Source organism: Trichinella spiralis (assembly GCF_000181795.1).
Source record: "Trichinella spiralis strain ISS 195 chromosome Unknown Scfld4, whole genome shotgun sequence".
Taxonomy (NCBI): Eukaryota; Metazoa; Nematoda; class Enoplea; order Trichinellida; family Trichinellidae; genus Trichinella; species Trichinella spiralis.
In genome coordinates this window covers 6,835,224-6,855,364 of record NW_003526943.1, presented here as the reverse complement: position 1 = coordinate 6,855,364, position 20,141 = coordinate 6,835,224, and the positions used below count along the sequence as shown (strand labels likewise).

Sequence of the window (20,141 nt, the reverse complement as noted above, 5' to 3'; positions counted from 1 at the left end):
TCGATAGTCAACCAAGACAAAAACGAAAAAATCAACCACTACGAGCAAACGCACCAAGCCATCCAGCGATGGAGCTCAATCATTCGATAATAAAACAGTCCAAGAGTTTAAAGAGGTAAAGTATTTTATCAAAATTTCTTTCTTTTTTCAGCTGAATTAAAAATTGTCCTTTTCTTTTCAAAAAAGTTAATAACTGATTAAAAAGCATACTAATTATTACTGTTTATTTGCTTTGGTAAATTATCAAATATGCATTTTATACATAGAATAGAAGCAAGAATAATAATAATCTGATTTCTAAAATAAGTTTTGAAAAAATATTAAATAATGAAAAAATTGGCATTACAAATAAACTTCAAAATAAGGCTTTTTAATTCTCTTCTTCTTTATATTAACTTTTCAAAAAATAGTCTACTCAGCTTTCGTTTTTCAGAAACTGAAGCAAACAGATTTAAGGACTACATTAAAATATGAATATTTAGAAATGATTTTTTATTCTCATTTTCAATCATTTATGCACCAGTACAGCTATAGTGTAAAAAAGCATGAGCAAAGCAATACATTTTAAGCGTATTTTATATTTATTTACTAGTGAATCATCATGTTGACAATAAACAAATGTATCTGTTCTTTAAAAATATATTTGAAGTGAAATGCATTGTGTTAGCCTTCTGAACGAATATGATTTAAAAATACTTATTTAATTAAAATTATATATATATATATATATATATATATATATATATATGGAAAATTAAATAATTTTAATCGAATTATATTATTACATTACAGGCATTTGGAATCATGGATCAAAACAAGGATGGTGTAATTTGCAAGAATGACTTGAAAGATCTTTATGCCACATTAGGTCGATACAGCAATTTATTTATCATATATTTTTAATGAAAATTATCTTTATTATGATAGGTCAAATTCCAAGCGATTCACAACTGGAAGAAATGGTTAAAGAAGCAAGTGGTCCTATTAATTTTACAACTTTCTTGACTTTGTTCGGTGATCGCTTAACAGGTAAATGATTACTGTCGGCAAGTAGTGTTATACTTTATTTTCTTTTATACATACATATAAATGTATGAGTATTGGTTTTATTTTGATGAAATAATGCTATTTTTAGGAACTGATCCTGAAGATATTATCATTGGTGCATTTAGAATGTTCGATCCCAAAGATACTGGCTTCATATCAGAAGATCAGTAAGTTATTACGGGAACGTCTGAAACTGAAATGGTTATAATTGTAAATTACAAAATTTTAGACTTAAGAAAATTCTTACCAACTTTCGAGGAGAACCTTTAGATGAAAAAGAAGTAAGCAATATTTTTCATTAACAGTTAGTTAGTTTCATAGGAAAATCCTCATCATATTACAATTAGTCACTTCCATTATAATAATAATTAACTGAAATTGAAAATTTTCTTTAATTGAATCTTTTGTTCTTTCACAGTTTTGCTGTTTTTTGTTATAGCTGAAAGATATGTACAAAGCAAACCCACCAATTCAAGGAGGAAAAGTGGACTACAAAGCATTCGCAAAAGTAATCACTACTGGTGCCCAAGAAGAACTTGCGCAAGCTTAAATGTTTGCTTTCACAGTAAAAAAACAGTTAGTTATAATGAAGATGAAAAAAGTTTAGATGTTAATCGAACATTTAAACGTGCTTTGATTTTTTGTGGAACACTTGGTTTAGATATTATGGAGCATTTCATATGACTTTATTTAGAATGCAATGCATCATTATTTAACATTAATTGAAAATTTTGTCCCGGTTTAAAATTAGCGTTTGAATGAATGATAAAACCATTACATATTTTATCGTAATCACTTTTATATATTTTTATTTCGCATTTTCTACATTTAATATGGCATTCACGACAAAATGGCGTGCCTTATTTGTTAAATATTCATCATCACTGGAGATCATTTTTGCACTACTTTAGTGTCAAGCAGCAGTGCTGCGTGTCTGCTTGAACTTTTCATAATAAAGTTGAATCCAAAATTTTCACTACTGCTGCATATCTATTTTTCATAAATTTAAAACAGTAGTATTACTTGTTACGTAATATAATTTTAAAAGAACAACTTTCAGGAATTGATAGTTACTTGAAAGTAAAACACATTCCAACTGCATAATCATATATAACTGCTTATTTAGCTTTTGCTGTATTACTCTGATAAGTTTTTTGCCATTTTCCATTTGCAGAACACCAAGTTCAAATATTTTCAGTTTTAAAAAACAGTTTTGAGATATAAAAATCAAAAAATAAATTTAAGCAATTTTGTGTCATAACGTAACAGTATACAATTCAAGTGTAACTTGCACCATAATTTATTTAAACCAAACACCAACGAGCAAAAGCTGCGAAACCAGTGAAAATAAAATGACATTAGCTAAGAATATTTCAGGCATTTACCTTTAATACTTAAAAGGTTGTTTAGAGTACATGGAGAAATTTACACAGTAGTGGTAGTGGCTTTCTAGACTCTTTAAATATCATGTACGACGTGGCATGAAATTGTCTTCAGGAAAATAATAGTTCACCACTGGTTTATGACAAAATTGACTTTGCCTCAAAAATAATTACATTCACTCATTATTAAAGTAGCTTTTTTCTCACGGTATGGCTACAAAAATTATTTAAAAACAAACATGCACTCTTAAAATTGTAACAGTAAAAATTATGTTTCTTATAAAACAAATCTAATACCGAAATATGTTTTATTTCACAGAAGAAGATATTTAACGTAACAAAATGCTTGAAAAGTGCATATATATATATATGCATATATATATATGTATGTATGTATGTATATTATTTATTATTATGAAATTCAATGTAAGATATAATTTATTGCTATCACATATCAGTATATTAGTAGTGTAGAATTACTGTCTTTATACTCGTTCTAACATATGCTTATGAACGGGAACTGAAAACAAAAAAGTTGACCATGCCATCCGTTACGATAAATTTCATTGAAAACAACTTACCGATATCGCTTTCGAGATGGTGAACGTGAACGTCTATATGAACCAGAACGACTTCTCCTTGGAGGCGTTCTACTATAAAAAACAACCGATAAACAAAAAACAATACACAACAATCATTCATGCCATCTGCTTAATTTGTGTAAGCATATCACAACTAGTTATTTACTGCCGCGCTGCCGTACCCAAAAATAAAAAGCAATGCCACTTCCTCCTCCTTTACATAGCTGCTTTTTGGCATCTTTTTTCGTTTACACAAATATTTTGAAAAATAAAATTCTCTTTTTTACCAACGTAATTTCATGCATTTTGAATACAAAAAAAGAAATACATACATACACATACATACATACATATTTATACGTATAAAACAACATTAGAACGAAAACAACGTTCCCCGAAAACAATCTCCGCAGAGGATTTTTTTGTGCAACAGCCAACGTAGGTCTTACCCAAAAGACAACTGATGGCACGAGCAGTTGAGATGTGTGCGTTGGGGACGTGAGGAAGAGTTAGCGAAGAGCCAAAAGCCAAGACGGCCGCAATCAATCGCGATGAAGTATGTTGAAAAACCGACGTCGCGGAGAAGAGCACAGCAGTTGAGAAGGCATAGCAGTTGTAACGCGCGAACAGTATGTATCCGTTGTTGCAGCTAATATTTCGAACCGAAGCACACTGACACACACAGACATTTTATACACACAGACACACAGACACACGCCCACGCATTTTCACCGACTGCAACTTTTCATTGCAGTTCGGCGCTGTGTAGTAGGATGAAAGAAGCTGTGAAAGTGGGTGAAATCCGACGCGACGCTGAAGACCTTAATCAACAACTGGACTGACCAAATTGCCGCTAGCTGAATGCATGGGCCGCTATCTCGATATGAACGATGGAGAAGCGTGAAGTCTTTAAGATGAATCATGATCAACTAATAAGAAGGAATTATAACGGATGGATATTTCCACCCTTAAAACGACTATCCCGGAAAAAGACTTCTACTACTACAACTACTACTACTATTTTTTATTAAGCTAAATACATAATGTGACAATTTAACCTCAATTTCGTTACACAATAACCGATAATAAAAATTTCTCCAAAAAATAAACTTCATTAATTTATTATTCAAAAAAATTAATTTAAACTAATTAACTTCGTATAATTCATTCTACTCCATCATGGATTTTTCTGGTTACTTTCTGTTCGAAGAATGAAGTAAGTATAAACTCTACTTCTCAATACTAAAACTTTTTACATATAAACATCGCACCGTAACTCATTCTGTTGTCATATTCAAATAAGGGTCGTTTAACTATTTCATTAAGAATTGAAAGCAAAATAAAATAAAATTACCTGCGTCGATCTCCACCACGCCTTTCATCATCGTAGCCTCTTGGACCACGATTCCGACGCTGACCATGAGAAAGTTCAACACGCGCCCGGACGCCACACATACGCCTAAATTATAGAATTCAATTAAGCATATAAAACCCAAAACTCGTGCACAACATCATTTTACACCAAATATTTACCAAAAGAATTATTACAATTCATTCAATGTATTACCATAAAACAATACTGAAACATTCGAAAAATTAAAATAAAATGCAATGAAAAATCGACTTGATATTCAAAACACTGTTTAAAGCAAAAACTCACGATCCGTCTAACTGCCGAACAGCATCAATAGCATCTCTCGCATCTTCAAATTCAACAAACGCAAAGCCCCATGGACGACGTGCCACCCAAACATTACGAAGGGGACCAAATCGGCCGAATATTTCTTCCAGCTATAAAATGTGCGACTGTAATAATAATAAACAATTTCATTGACGTAATAATAACGCACTTCGCCTCTGCTAGCTCTTTCAGGTAAACCCCCCACGTAAACTTTACAATCTGCCGGACACTGTTCACGATAAGACATAACGTACGCAATGCAAATGAAATATACTAACAAGATCAATCAAAGAATTCAAACACGCAGCAAGTAAAATTAGTCCAATCTTACAGCAGGACAAGGTTACAGTAATTACAAACAATATGCAAGTTCATATGTTTTATCTTCATTTACATTAAATTATTGCATAATAACATATTAAAATTATTTTAAAACTGAAATAATAAATCAAATATCAATTTTATATCAATAATAAGAACTTTTAAATTAAATCACAATTATATTACTGTAATATTACTGTTTTCTAACAAATCAAATAGTTTTATTTACGATTGAACACAAAAATAATATTATTGAATTATTTAATAATATAATTATAAGTAATGTTATCATAAAAAGAATTTTATCGAATATGATGTACTTGCATTCACAAACTTTAAGTCATTAACCTTTCAGAATACTGTAAGAATCGTAAAAGTTTTAATGCGGCATTTGATTTATTCCTCTTTGAGAACAAGTTATATATTAATTTAAACACACTTATTTTTTTCATATTTTTATGAATTGAAAATTATAATAATTTTTATTTTAAATAAGTAAACAAATTTAAATATCGAAATATTTTAAAATAATTTTTTAAATTACATCTATATGAAATGACTTATGTCATTTGTAGCAAAAATTTCACAGGAAATATTAAACTCGGGTTTTTAAAAGGTATTAATTTGTTATTTTAAAATGTGAGAATGTGAAGAACATATTTTTCTAGCTCGATGTCACATAATACATCAAACAGCCAGTGAAAGTAGAAAATGCACTGAGATCAGTTCAAGCAAATCTTACACCCATTTGCGTTATCGTATCAAGTTAGTAGGTATTTTATCTACAACAAGTGCAGTAACTGTGAAGAAAACAAAGTTATACACAATACACTATTATGTAAGTAAAATAGTGTGGTCAACGACCAATAAGTGAACAGTGGGACCGAAGGTGACCAAACCTCATAATTTCGGTGGACTGAAATTGCTTTTATTGAAAATTGTACATTTTAATAACAGAAAACAGTTCATAGATTTTCCATTTATTCTTTGTTCGATTTGATAAAATTAACTTTTTGTTTACTGCACTGCAACTTATGAACTTGATTTTCTTCCTGTCTGTAAAGTTGATAAGCAATTTCCCCGAGCGTTTTGTTCAGCTTTGGTTTCTTCTGTTGCGTTTGAATGTTATATATATTGCTATTTGCCTTTTTCCTTCCAATTTTAGCAAGCAAAGAGAATAAATATTCAAGACAACTGAATGAAGTGACGGCGAATCCTTCGGAGAGCGCTTTGCGTTCAAGGAAGTTGAATTTGATATGGCAAAAGTTGAAACGAGCGTACAGTGCAGATCAGTTGGACCCGCTGCTTGATAAAATTCTTGCCCTTGATGCCGAATATATGGACATAAAGAATAGTCAAAAAATTGCAAAAGACATTGCCAGTGTGGAGAAGAGAGAATTTGATTTGAAATTGTTGCGCTTCCTCCAAGAACATGGAACGTCGGCTGAATTGCGAATTTTGGCCAATGAATTGAAGAAGGACGTTGAAAAAGCGAACAATTACATTTCACTGGAAAAGGGCAATGTTGTTCCAGCTCGATTTGTCGACAAAAAGCTGAATAAACTTTGGAATCGAGTTGCAGTATTGTCACTCGCCGGACAGGAGCTGCAAAATTTGGAAGATGCTTTTCGTAAGCAGGATGCTTTAAGTCAAGAATATAATGGTAAGTAAAGTTCGATTAATTTTTGTTTGTTTTCCATTCAACACTGTGCGAGATGTGAACTTTCTTATGTCAACATTTGCTGTTGTTTGCTCTTCCAAAGTTATCACTAATGTCACGCTTATTTGTTCTACAGTAATATATAGATGTAGAAAGTTGCTTTCTTGTTGCACAGTGTTTTTTCACAAATGGAATTTCCATTTCGCTATTTGTTAAGTTCGAAGAATTTTATGTTGCTGTGATAAATATATCTAACGTTTCAGCTTTGGCTGCCAACGTTGCCGAAAGAAAACGTCATCCAAGTGATAGCACCGGTTTGGAAGAGTATGAAAATAAGTTGGCCGAGCTGAAAGAAAAATTGAAAGCTTTGCAGAATGGTTTTCAGTTGATTTTGAAGACTGTTGAAGATGCTGAGTTGAAAGCACAAGATCAAGATTTCTCTGAACCGAGTGTGATCGAACTTTGGAATCGAGTTCAGCGTTCTACTTTGCCTACAGAAAGGCAGCAGTTGTTGAAACAAGAACTACAACAACTGGAAGTACAGATTCGAAAACTGAATTTTTTCGAACAGGATAAGGAAAATTCAAAAATGAAATTGGGCAAGGAAAATTATTTGCTTTCGGCTGAACACAAAGAGAAGTCTCGTAAATTGGAGGATCTTCGTAGAAGGCTTGACAAATTTGAGAAGTATATTTTAAATCAACTTCGATCCGAACTATGAAGCAGCAACAGCACGATATTTCTTTCATCAAATTTTTTTTTATTTCATGGTGCCTGACATATTTGATTTTCAATAAATTACTTTGCTTTTCTTGAAATTTCTCAAAATAATCTGAAAAATTGGAAGACAAAAAAGATGTTTATGAATGAACTTTTAATAATAAACATATACTTCAATTCTGCTGTATCGAAAAATAATATACGAATACTGCTTATTGGATACAATCATCACATTACCCATTATTTTATATAGTAAAAATATCATCATCACAACCTGAACTGATCATCTATAATACTATAAAATATGTTTCACATTAGTAAGTATAATAACTACAGATTACAACAATTCGGCAAATATATATTTCTTCTTAAAATTTTCTTGTATCGCCTAAACATGAAAATAAATTCAAAGGTTAAAATTTTATAATCAAAACAAACCTGAACATTTATCAATATGGACGTCGCATTGGTGATCGAGAGCGCCGATTGTATCGATTTTGATATCTTTCATTTCGATAATCAGATCTAAAGAAAAATCACTATTAGTAATAGTGTATGATAAAAATTTACATATATAAAAATTCAATTACATTCAAAATAAGATGACAACTAACGATAAAATATCAGAATTAAATTATCGTGCTTACTTTACTAAAATGAACTCAAGACTGACCTGAATAGCAAAGATGAGAAGGAAGTATTTTAGACGCCCAAATAAAGACATCTTCAAAAACATTTTCAAACATTCGATGCAATATAAAAGTCGGTGTATGTCATTCAAGAGGAAATATTCATGCGAAGTAGAGCAAAATATCAAAAAAAGAAAGGATAAGGTAGATTTGTTGTAAAGGGACGAAGTAAGGCGAAGTCGGACGTGTCATGACGCGTAAAGCTTGGCAAAGTGCCAAATTAATGATAAAACGCCGAACATACTTATACTGCCTAAAGATTCTTAAAATTTATAATCTCTAACTTTTGAAAAAAACAAATGCTTTATCAATGGGCATAAATAAACTAACATTAATAAAAAAAACATTTTAATATAAATTTAGCCTGATTAAATGCAGACAGTTGTGTCGCATGCAGTTGACCTCACCTTTTATAACGATCATCACGATTGAAATGTGAATTTCGACGACGGCCGCGAGAAAGTTGAACAGTAACTTTCACTCCACATAAATGACTAAAACGTAGTAAAAAAATTAATAACAATCTAATTTTATAAATGTGGAATGACAACTAGTGTCTATACTTTCAAAGTGACTAAAAAATGTTGCAGTTTTTTGAAGTGAAATAAAAAAATAAGATAAATTACGTTTGATCTAATTCACGGATGCTGTCCTGTGCATCTCTGGAATCTTCAAATTCTACAAATGCAAAACCCCACGGATTGCGAGCAACCCATACATGCCGCAAAGGTCCAAAAACTTCGAATTTCTCACGCAGCTAAATTAAAATTCATTATAACATTTTAAAAAATTCAAAAGCACATACTTCATCTTGGCTTGCACCCTGAGGTAAACCACCAATGTAGACTTTGCAACCTGGGGGGCAGGGTTCACGATTAGACATGATTATGTTACAATCAACTTCCTGAAACATGCAATATGTTTCATTCTATTAAATAAAGTAAAATAAAGTATGCTTTAAAAAATATTTGAAAAACAGTGATCGCCTTCCACACTTTCCTAAATATATAAAAACAATGTCCAGTTGTCACAGTACGCTTTGAGAAATTCAAGTATACTTAAGAACAAAGTTAGCATATTGTAATGAAAGTTTACAAAACGGAGCACAAAATAATATGAAAAAATAGATATATAATAAAATAAATTAATAAAAATAAACCAATATTTTTTAATAGATGAAATGTTACATAAGTACCAAAAAATGCCAGAGAAACTTCATTGGTTCTTTTTTTTATTGGTTATTTTGTTTTTATATGATTTGCTCATATGTAAATACTTATTATTGGCCTATAGAGCATAGAATTCTATTGGCTACGCTGGTCAAAACCTTTTATTACAAATATTTCTAACTTAAATTTTTGTAGAAAACTAAAATTATATTTATATTCAAATTTAAATATTTCATTTGAAAGGTTCCATTGCTTTTTCCTCGACAGCAGATTCCTTTTATCTTTACATCTGTTTATAGTTTGTACTAAAACGTATACTGTTATTTCGTTACATTTTATTAACGGTTATTTCAAAATCCTCTGTTATAACTCTGCTTACGATTTTCTGTCTGATTAGTAGTTTTTACTTATCAGTTGCCAAAAAAAAATTTGCAGTTGATGAAAACTGGTCAAAAACATTTTCTTTTGTCATAAATTTGCCTCAGTGAAAACAGAAAAGAGAAGAATTAAAATCGATAAAGAATAACATCCCAGAAGAATTTCATTTGAAAACTCTCACTCTGCAAAAACACACGAGCTCTTTGTTCATCTAACATTTATGTGTCGAAAATATAAATTGATGTTTATGCTGTTTGTATTTGAGCCGTCCTTAAAACAGTAAATGTATGCTAATTATATTCTAAATTAATTTATTGATCATTTATCTGGAATTTAACAATAGCATTTGTGTTGATCTTGGCTACTTTTCCGCTGTTGCAATTTACTAGTTGCATGCTTTAACCTTCTTTTTTGAGATTAGCTGTATAGAAAAGACTGTGGATTATTGAAGTTCACTTTTCAAAGTTTTACTAAATTTTAATTCTAGTTGACAGTCTTTAAAACTGTAACTAATACAGTTATAGATAATAAAATATAGGAGTATACAATAATGTTATTAAAACTCAGCATCAGTAGATGAATGTGATTTGTTTAATTATTCACAAAGTACTAAGTAGTATCTACAAAATGAGACATAAATCAAAGTATTTCTACTATTTGTTGAAACAAATTGCGTTAAAATTTGAACATATTACAGGCATTTTACACACATTTCTGTAGTGTAGGGTTGATTAAACTCTAAAAATCCAGGTCTAAGACAGATTTCCCTAACGAACTACGCCTACCTTTTCTCTTCTAAATTTCATTGGTTGTCGCGCAGCTAAATTTTAATGGTTGTCAGTCTGATGTGAATAGGTTGCCTAATGAAAGAACTGCTTGACTCTAAATTGCCTAAACTAACAGGAAACGTGGGGGAAAATCACTATGCAAATTCATAAACGACCAACGTTTCAATTCAATGAAATTCAGTTGCGGGCATCAGAGCAGCAGCCAATAAAATTTACTGCAAAAAAGTAGGCAGAGTTCGTTGGAAAAATCTGGTCTACCCCGTCCTAAGCGTTTCCATCAGTTGGGTTTAGTGAATTTTATTATCTTTTTCGTCTTTACCATCAGCTGTCCCATAAAATTGCCCAACTCTGTCAACACCTTCACTGACCACCTCTCTTCTGCAATGCAGCTTTCTGCTCATCGTCTTCTGATTTCACATGGTCTTGTTCTGGGTCTTCTGGCCAACTATCTTCTCCTCCGACTAGCCAAGCGGGACCGTATTACCAGATTTGGCTCAAAGTTAATCGTTCAATTGCGGCTGAATAAATTTGCCAGATTTGATCTCGTCAGACAGTATCTCTAATGTGACGACCCAACCAATTGCTGTAAGGTTTCAACTCAGTTCTGGAAGAAAGGTTTCCATTTTATAGAACATCTCTTTATCCAATGTAACGTGACCTTACTGTCCACCCAGCAGTTCAAGCTAGAGATTCTCACCTTCAATCATTTTTTTGCAAAGGTGACCAGTTTGGTCACCAGCAGGGCTGCCATTAGCTCTAAGAGAGGGAGTATCATCGTCTTCAGAGGGGGGACGGCAGGAAACCTGAGATTTGGCCTTCACTATCGTTGAGGTTGTGCTGTGGCCTTCCTAACTCACCGTAGACCACTGTCCCATAGGCCATTTCTGATGCGCCGCCAAACACGGGCAGTTCGATTTTCTTAATATTTTCGCAAGAAAACAGGATGAGACATATTGGAATTTAGATGTTTTTTCGCCTCATGTAATCCTTATTTGCCATTCTCGCTGCATGTCTAATGGTATACAACAGCTAGTTGATGAGCTAGCTAATGAGTTGGTAAGCCGGAGGGATGAATTCAGCAACCTATTTGTCATAGCTACCGTTTTTCTTTGCTCTCTTGTCCAGTTTCAGCGTGAATTTTTCCTGAGCAGCTAATTTAGTGTAGCGCTCGTCAGTGCTACGTGATTTCGGACCATCGCGAGAGTTTAAGAGTTTATTAGACAAAGCACAAAACAGCGAGAACAACAATGACAAAATTAGAAAGACGAAATAACCGCCGCAACGCACACGATCACCGGCTTCCGACTTGGCATTTCCTACTGTCGATGTCCTACAAAAATGTGGGCGTGATAAAAACGGTCGCTGTCACACTACCCCCCTCTTTCGGAGAAGTTCGTCCCGAACTTTCCTTAAGGGGTGTAATCCCGCAGGTAGCCGGGTGGCCGTGGTCTTCGTGTCAGCCTTCTGACCTTCATCTCTGACGCGGGTGGGGAGGCCACAGGCGGCTGATGTTCCTGCTGCCTGGTGGTGCCGCCTCAGCAAGACCGGTCTCCAGCGGACTCTCTGGCGTGGTACGCTTCATCCGGTCAGAGTGTACCACCAGTGAGCGGGACTTTCGCTCCTGGTGACGTACCCGGTACGTTTGTGGCCTCATTACCTCCACTATCTGGTAGGGCCCCACCCAGCCGCGGTCGAGCTTCCATCTTCTTGGCACGGTCAACCACACGCGGTCGTTCTGGCAGAAGTGCGCCTCATTTGCATGGCGGTTGTACAGGCACTTCTGTCGACGCTGCTGCGTTTTCAGGTGGTCCCTCACGAGCTCGTGCATCTATCTTGAGGGTAGACCTGATTTCCTCAACAAACTATACTACTTTTAGCAGTAAATTTCATTGGTTGCTGCTCTGATGCACGCATCTAAATTTCATTCGTTGTCGCTCTTATGCATTCTATTTGTCAAATGCTGGTTCTTATCATTCAACGTTTCTGTTGTTCAAAAGTATGTAAATGACTTGCTTAATTGCATTTGTGTATATTTTTAAAATAAACTTTCAAGAATGTGCGTTAAGCACGCGCATGCCTGATCTGATGAGGCATAAATGTAGTTAAACCGTTTAACAGTTTATATTTGCAAAAACCTTTGAGAAAGAAAGTAAGAAAGTGGTCGTATATTAAACAATAAATGTAAGTAAATAAAATACAAAATGTGTATGCGTCCAGAGGACCCCCTGAAAACTTTCTCGTTCTGTTTTAGCAGAATTCCTAAATAATGATGATAGCTGTTGTTTTCCATACCGGTGTTGAGCAGTTTTCTTTCATATATCTTTCTAATTTATCCAATTTTCTCTCAAACTGATGAGCCGCTATCGTTTATTTCTTGTCTACGTGTTTTCTGCTTGATTGTGAGGGGTTATTATTAGTGGTCATTTGCTAACTTTTTTGTGCAAAATTTGCCATGCGGTTATTATCATTTACATTATTTTATGCAGTCTGACCTAATTTTAGTATCTTTTACACTATTTTATGCAAAGTTTCCTCTATTTTATGTCAAATGTCGCAAAATTTTAAAAATGTCACAGGATCTGACAGTGATAGTTTTTTAGACCTCCTGAATGATTCTCTTGAGGAAAGTGAATATAGGCAGCGTCAGCGATTCTGACTATATTGAGAAGAGTGACCATGCATGATAAATCCTCAGAATTTAGCGGCACTTTTTCGTCACAAAGAGAGACTGAAGAGGTTATGTATGAGCGCTCTGATACATGGACAGGTAGAGATCGTGTCTGCACATGGAGTAAGCAAGAGTTATCCAAAAATGTACGAACAAAAGCGCATAACATGTATACGGGAAGGCAAGGCCCAACAAGTGTAGAACCAAACATTTGCAACCTAAATTATATGAAAAGGTCTGTCTGCCAGAACAAATGCGCAGTGCAAAATAACAACGTATATAATACGACTGCAAAAAACGGAAAAAATTTGGTTCCAACATCAATAAATGTGAAATAACGAGTTTGGGCCCAGCGGACCCCACGCCACCACTAACATTCGGATCATGCACGCCACCACCCAAGGGTCAAGCGTGTCCAATTTACCATATTTAAGGCAATTAATCAATGTTGCCTTACTTAACAACAGCCAGATTATTTTTAAGTCAAAGACGTTATACAGTACACAAATATATGACTGGTTTATTAAAAAACGTTTAAAAGAATGAATCAATTTGTAAAGTTGAGAAAAATGCCGCCAGTTTAAAAAAAGCAAGAAAGAAAATCTAAGAGATAAAAATATGAATATCATCTTTGTTTTCAGTCGCTTGCTGTTGTTCTTTCGTCTGTTTGAGCTTCATTCGTGCTGCACGCAAAAACTGTCGACCCTGCAAGCGCTTCCTCGTCACATAATCACTATCCATAGTTGGTGTTGTTTTCCATTTGCCGTTGCTGTTCCGGCGCAGTTTCGTCGACCCTGAGCTCTTCGAATCCTGGATTAAAATAAAATATCAAAAAAATCTTTTCAATACAAAATGCAATTATGAAACTATAATTTAACACAGCCAGCCAGCTGCATGCACGTATGTCAAAATTAAATCAAATGATAAACAATAACTCATTTCTTCCAAATAAATATATTAAAGACCGTTTTCTTAATTTTTATCAATACAACTTCAAAAAACAGCATGATAACTTAGAAAAACAATAGTTGCTATGTATGTTAATTTCAAATTAACTTAATTATGAAATTATAAATCGGTTTGAACAATTACTTATCATTCATACACAAAGGTACAAAGCGCGCGCGCTCAAAAATCACACACACACACACACACACAGACGCACATAATATATATATTTATAACATACATTTACACAATAATCTTCTGCTAAGTTGAAAAGCATGCACAAATGTCTAACAGCATGCAGCAGCAGCTCGTATGATTTTTTGCTTTTCAATGCACACTTAATCAACATACATTTATCACAATAAACAAAAAAATATTCATCACATGATCAAGCATCAATCTAAAAAAGTGTACATCTCATGCGCTGCAAAACTACATACGTTGTTTTATATCCATGTTCGCCTCACTCAATCGCGATTCACATCTAAACGGCTAAAAGGATTTGAAATTTAAAACAGTTGTTTTTCACAATTTATGTCGTATGCTTTCTTTTCGCTTCAAATTAGTATACAGTTGCGTTTAGAGAACAGTTAAATTTGGTTTCAATTCGCTTTGAATTAAGTACACTGTAAACGACAACAATTTATATAAACACAATTGTATACTGCTAAAGAAGTAACATTAAAAATTGGAAAAACTGAATTTAATTCGATGAGAAAATATTTAAATTAAAAAATAATGCAAGGAATTCTGTCACAGCAAAAAACCCGAAAAAAGTAGCTTAGCTTACCGTTAAATCAGATGAGTTTTCTTCAACTAACCAACCGTTGTCTTTCGCTTTCTGCACCGCACTGAAACAGCTGTCCACGTCGGCAATTTCCATCAACACCATGCTCCAAAAGCCTTCCAAATCGTCCATACGAACCGGCGGTTCTCCATCAACAGGATTCTTTGAAATCAATATATATACATGTACATTCATCAAACAAAGAGTAATTTTTATCAAAAAAAATACCATGTGCTTGTCAACCAATTCTTCAAATTTTCGAAATTTTTTCTTCAATAATAAAGTAACTTTTCCAATTACAATACGAATCAATTCAGCAGCTATAAAACACAATCAATCAATCACTGCAACTGCAGAAGAATAAAAAAAAGAAGTTTATTTTATAATGATTATACCTGCTTCTGGTGGGGATTCGGCTTGCCACAATTCAGCCTGTTTACATAAATCTTCCAATCGTTTGCGTTGCTGCTGGGCTAAAAGTTGATAAGAGTCATTCTGACTAACGACAATTCGCTTATCATCGTCATCATCATCGTTGTTGTTGTTGTTGGTGGTGGTGGTGTTGCATGCATCAGGCGTTGGTTCCTGCTGCTTGGCACCATCGTCCAAAGGGCAACAGTTGCTTGGTTCTTTCTCAACAACGGTGGTCGATTCTGGACTAGAACTTCCGGACCCAGGGGCGTCCGTCAACCGTCGACCGGCCACCATCAAACCATAAACTGGAGAATTGTCTTTCAACGATAAACGGTTGAAACTTTCCAAAATTTCCCTAATCGACAACGGCGTCGCAAACTTCTGACCAACCAACGGCGACGACAGTCCTACGGCCCTCTCCGACGGAGGAGAGTTCAATTCGAACAGCTGGTCAGCAGGGATGGGCTTACCGCTGACCGTCGTCCGGCCACAGACCATCGGCGGTCTGGACAGCAATCTCGGACTGGACGATGCCGAATAGCGGCCAACATCCCGGTAGCCGCTGACCGCACAGCTGACGCGCAAATACGACGGCGCCCTCGACGGACCGCCCACCGCCTCCGTTGGCGACAATTCACCGGCGTGGACGTTGCTTTCGCTGCAGAACGTCGCCAACGGTCTGGTCATCGATGCGAGCACGTCCGAACTGAAACTCGGACTGGCCATGTTGTGGATTCTCACTTTGCCGCCGCCGCCGCCGCTGCTGCTGATCACTGCTGATGATGACTTGTCCGCTGAATCTGAGCATTTTCTTTTCCCTTGCAAAACGAGCAAATCTTCTTCCGATCTTACCGTCTCACCAACGCCCTTGTCCAACTTCACCGGACACAAATCTGAACAAGCAAACACACACAACTGCATGCATACATGTGGTCGATCAGAAACAAAATTCCAAAATTCCCCACCCTACAACCATCATCATCATCATCATCATGCATCCCTCTGGTGAAAATGGAACACCCGGATCGTGAGCAACTCTGAACAATTATCCCAGAATTACTACTTTCGAGCAACTTATTCAAATTTCAATTTCACAAAATGCGCAAACTTAATGCACTGGAGCTTTCTTTATCTGACAAAATTCGCTCAACTAAGGGATGAAAAAATTTCCGCTTCATTCATTCTACGAAAAAGCTGGCATGAATATTCCGAAAATATAAGCTCAGTTCATTTCAACTCACTCGCCGTTAAAAGTTTCATTATTAAAAATTACTCTATACTTGGCGACAAAGTCAACTGCGGTCACTTGAGATTTATCCCCATTAATTCACCGAATAAATTTCGCAATTCCACGAAAAATTACAAAGCTGAATTGCTTAATTTGTAAAAAGCAATTTCAATTCAATTTCTCTTTTTTTCACATGCAGAAATTTCAAACGACCGACCGACTGATGATTAATAATGTTCACAAGTGAAGATTTCTTACAATTAAAAAAAATTAACTTTGTCACACAAAAAAGAAGTTGTGAAAATTTTCGCCTCGCTTGGAACATCTTCTCAAATATTTAAATTATGATAATTTGTAGAAACTGTCAAATAAAAAGCAAAAAATAAAAATAAAACTTGCTTACCAGCTGAATCCATATCGACGCGGTTGATGGCCAGTTGATGATCGCTGGCCGCTCGATTTGCTTTCGACTTGGTTCCAAAATGGAACATTTGATTCAAAGACCGGCGCAGATCCGCCCCGACAGAAGTGGCGGGACTGCGTTGGGCGTTGTCCAAATTTCCATTGGCCACGGTGGTGGTCGGCTGACTGCTGTTCACATGAGCACAATTTTCTCCCATCGACTGCTGCGACTGGTGGATCTGTGAAGATGCGGGACTGTGGGTCTTTTCAGAATTTTTCGCACCCCTCGGCGTCAGGCGTCGGAAGAAACGATGAATCGAACTTTGTCGGATGCATTTTGTACCTGAAAATTTTTTTTAATTCTTTTGAAATTAAGCTTCAGTCAGCACGAATAGAAGAGAGAGTAGAAAAAAAAATTTGCAACAACTGTGACACACCCATCACACTTTTTGCATATACGTGAATTTTATTTCAAACTGCACCTGCTGTACGAATTCAAAGAAGAATAGAAATGTTAAGAGAATAAAAGATAAATCGGAACTATAAAAAAAATTTGATGAAAGCAATCGAACGAAAAATTTTCAAAACACAGCCGCCATGGCCATCCATTTCACACTTGGATCACTGAACATCCGGTATTTGAAAAAGAATTTCAAACTTTTGCCACATGTAAAAGACGTGCAGCATTTTCATTTGAAATCGCTCGTCAATTAATTAGCCAATCTCAAATGTGAACTATTTTTTCCCCTCAAGCGCACTTTTCAAAAGAATGGATTGCCGAACGTGAAATATTTGAATAATGCACAAACAACAACAACAACAATCATAAAAATCCTTTCATCCGCAACTAAGAAAAAAAAAGTACAGTTATCAATCACAATTCAATTTTTTGGATGATTATCATATTTTTTCTATAATTTCATTCTTCCTCACAGTTTACGATTGATCATGTGTACAGTAAATTATTGTTCATTAATATTTAAGCAAAAATAACGAAAAAATGAAAAAATGAAGGATAAAAATTAAGAGAAAAAATAAATTTCATTTGACAAGAAATGAAACACAACCACACACGCCTGTTGAATCGATGCGAGCTTGTCGGCGTCGAATGAGCGGGTTGTGTTTATTCATGCTTGCTGCTGCTGCAGCAGCAGATGCAAAAGTATACAAATTGCAAAAAAAATATTCACAATGTATCTTTTCTATTATGCAAAATTTCATTTGATTCAATTTTGAAAAATAAACATTTCTGATTTGATCATTTTCCAAATATTTTAAAATTGCTTTTCAGTTTCCAGCATCACTACCACCACCATCACCATAATAATAATAATAATAATGATAGTAATAATAATGGTGATCGTCAGCGTCGTTCTATTCGTGAAACAAATGAATTTAAGCAAAACGACGACCAATTTCCACTCACAAAGCTAAACGATCGTCCTATCCATTTCAAATGTTAAAATAAAATTAATCAATAGCATAGTGAAAATCAATCAATCCCATTCAACCGACACGGCATTTGCACATTGATTTTGTTGGCCAAAAACAGCCGCCGCCATCGCTATCTATTGAAGCACATTCTCTCAACTGGAAGCGAATTTTTCAAATATGAAAAATCACACACCCACACCCGCAGAGCAGATGGAATTTTCCAATCCAATCCAATATATATTATATGAGAAGAAATTTTATGGACGAGTTAATTGGAAAAAATTTGCCGCAACAAATTTCAATAACAACCAATCAACGAACGATGACAATTGGAATGAAATGGAAAAGGGGATAATTTCAAAATTAATCATTTACATGAGATCAATTGAAAATTAATTTAAAAATCAACAAAATGCAATCAATGATAATGAGAAAATTCGTTTATTTTTAACAACAGATGGACAGATAAATCGACCATTGGAAAGTAGAAAAAATCTGTTTGTAACGGAAAATATGGAATTAAAATTAAATTAAATACAAAACAATGCAAAAAATAATATTTATTTTTCTGTGAAGAAAACTGCGATTGAAATTTCACTATAATTTTATGAAACGTTTAAAATGTTCTACAAGCAGTTCAAATAATGTGCTTCAATTGTCAGTCAGCTTGTGCAAAATAAGCAAAAGCGCGTTGCAGCAACAGTAGCAGCAGCAGCAGCAGCAGGAAAAGCATATCAATTTAACACGGGCACACAATGTTCTTCATGCTAATTAACAAAAGCAATTAAGTGGAATAATCAAAAATAGCATTCAACTGAATGAACATTCGAATTATGCTGTTCAATTCACTTGTATGAAGAATTAACAGAACAAACAATGAAAATGCACTGAGTGAACAGGACAAATTAACCAGATATTACATACATTCTTGAAGAACAAGGATACAGTTTTCTTTTAACAAACTCATTTCAGAAAATCATTACAACTACAATATTTATAAGAGAACAATTTTTACTAATTCACCCGATTCGCGTTGATTTTGCAACTGCAAAATTAACTGTGCAAAAATATCTTTCAATAGAACAACAAACTGCAATTCGTATAACAACAATCAAGCAAATTATTCTAAAAATATAATTTCCAAAATGGCATCTGCCTCTTGCCGTCGACAACAGACACACGCCTGCTTTAATTAATTTCAATTGAACAAAAACATGCAAAAAGCCACCCGAACTGCAAGCAACCAACGATCATCATTTTTGCAATCAGCAGCAGCAAGACAGAAAGCAAGAATAAAATGCGCTTATAGCGGGGGTATTTGCACAAATTCACACAACCTTAACCTCGTTAACAGCGAATGTCACCCCAACCATCGCTACGAGCTTCGTAATAAAATTCATATTAAAAAGCTGAAAAAATAACTTGGAGCACATATTTTGCATGGGACCTTGCCGCAGATGATTTTTTACGGCTAAAAATATCCTCCCCCTGTTTTAACAAGTGAATCATTGAATAAGTACGTGAAAATTTTCACAACGCCAATCCATAATGTCTGTTATTTATAATTTTCAAGTTTTTTTTTCATCAAAACTTTAAAATGCAGACAAACAGAAAAATTGAACCAATGCCTGCCAACTGAACACGAACGTCAACTTCAATTTAACGTGTGCAAATGTTGAACATTTTGTGAAACCCATTTTCAATTTGATAAAATTTCAACTCAACTATAATGGTGAAAAATGAAATTCTTTTTTCGTTGCTTTAGAGAAGAAAAGAAATACAATTTGCAACATTTAACCATTCATTCAACTGGCCGGATGTCACATGAACATGTGCCATGAGAA

General features: G+C 34.5%; 4 protein-coding genes across 4 annotated transcripts; 1 reads left to right on the top strand and 3 right to left on the bottom strand.

Moving 5' to 3' along the window:
• Nucleotides 1-1,203: 1,203 nt before the first annotated feature.
• Tsp_01684 (splicing factor, arginine/serine-rich 3) lies at nucleotides 1,204-9,074 on the bottom strand. The gene is made up of 9 exons (XM_003377447.1): nucleotides 8,887-9,074; nucleotides 8,708-8,838; nucleotides 8,489-8,575; nucleotides 7,831-7,917; nucleotides 4,861-4,910; nucleotides 4,671-4,801; nucleotides 4,365-4,469; nucleotides 3,011-3,082; nucleotides 1,204-1,234 (listed from the first exon to the last, which is right to left on the bottom strand). The coding sequence occupies exons 3-9, from the start codon at nucleotides 8,502-8,504 to the stop codon at nucleotides 1,204-1,206; spliced, it is 492 nt and encodes a 163-aa protein (XP_003377495.1). The 5' UTR covers nucleotides 8,505-8,575; nucleotides 8,708-8,838; nucleotides 8,887-9,074.
• Nucleotides 9,075-11,924: 2,850 nt separating this feature from the next.
• On the top strand, nucleotides 11,925-12,522 carry Tsp_01685 (rabphilin-3A). The gene is made up of 3 exons (XM_003377446.1): nucleotides 11,925-11,940; nucleotides 12,020-12,295; nucleotides 12,470-12,522. The coding sequence occupies exons 1-3, from the start codon at nucleotides 11,925-11,927 to the stop codon at nucleotides 12,520-12,522; spliced, it is 345 nt and encodes a 114-aa protein (XP_003377494.1).
• Nucleotides 12,523-12,986: 464 nt separating this feature from the next.
• On the bottom strand, nucleotides 12,987-13,295 carry Tsp_01686 (hypothetical protein). Its single transcript, XM_003377445.1, has one exon. The coding sequence runs from the start codon at nucleotides 13,293-13,295 to the stop codon at nucleotides 12,987-12,989; it is 309 nt and encodes a 102-aa protein (XP_003377493.1).
• A 392-nt stretch (nucleotides 13,296-13,687) lies between these two features.
• Nucleotides 13,688-17,199, bottom strand: Tsp_01687 (hypothetical protein). The gene is made up of 5 exons (XM_003377444.1): nucleotides 17,147-17,199; nucleotides 16,865-17,118; nucleotides 15,215-16,126; nucleotides 14,823-15,067; nucleotides 13,688-13,894 (listed from the first exon to the last, which is right to left on the bottom strand). Exons 1-5 carry the CDS (start codon nucleotides 17,197-17,199, stop codon nucleotides 13,688-13,690), a joined length of 1,671 nt encoding a protein of 556 aa, XP_003377492.1.
• Nucleotides 17,200-20,141: the final 2,942 nt, after the last annotated feature.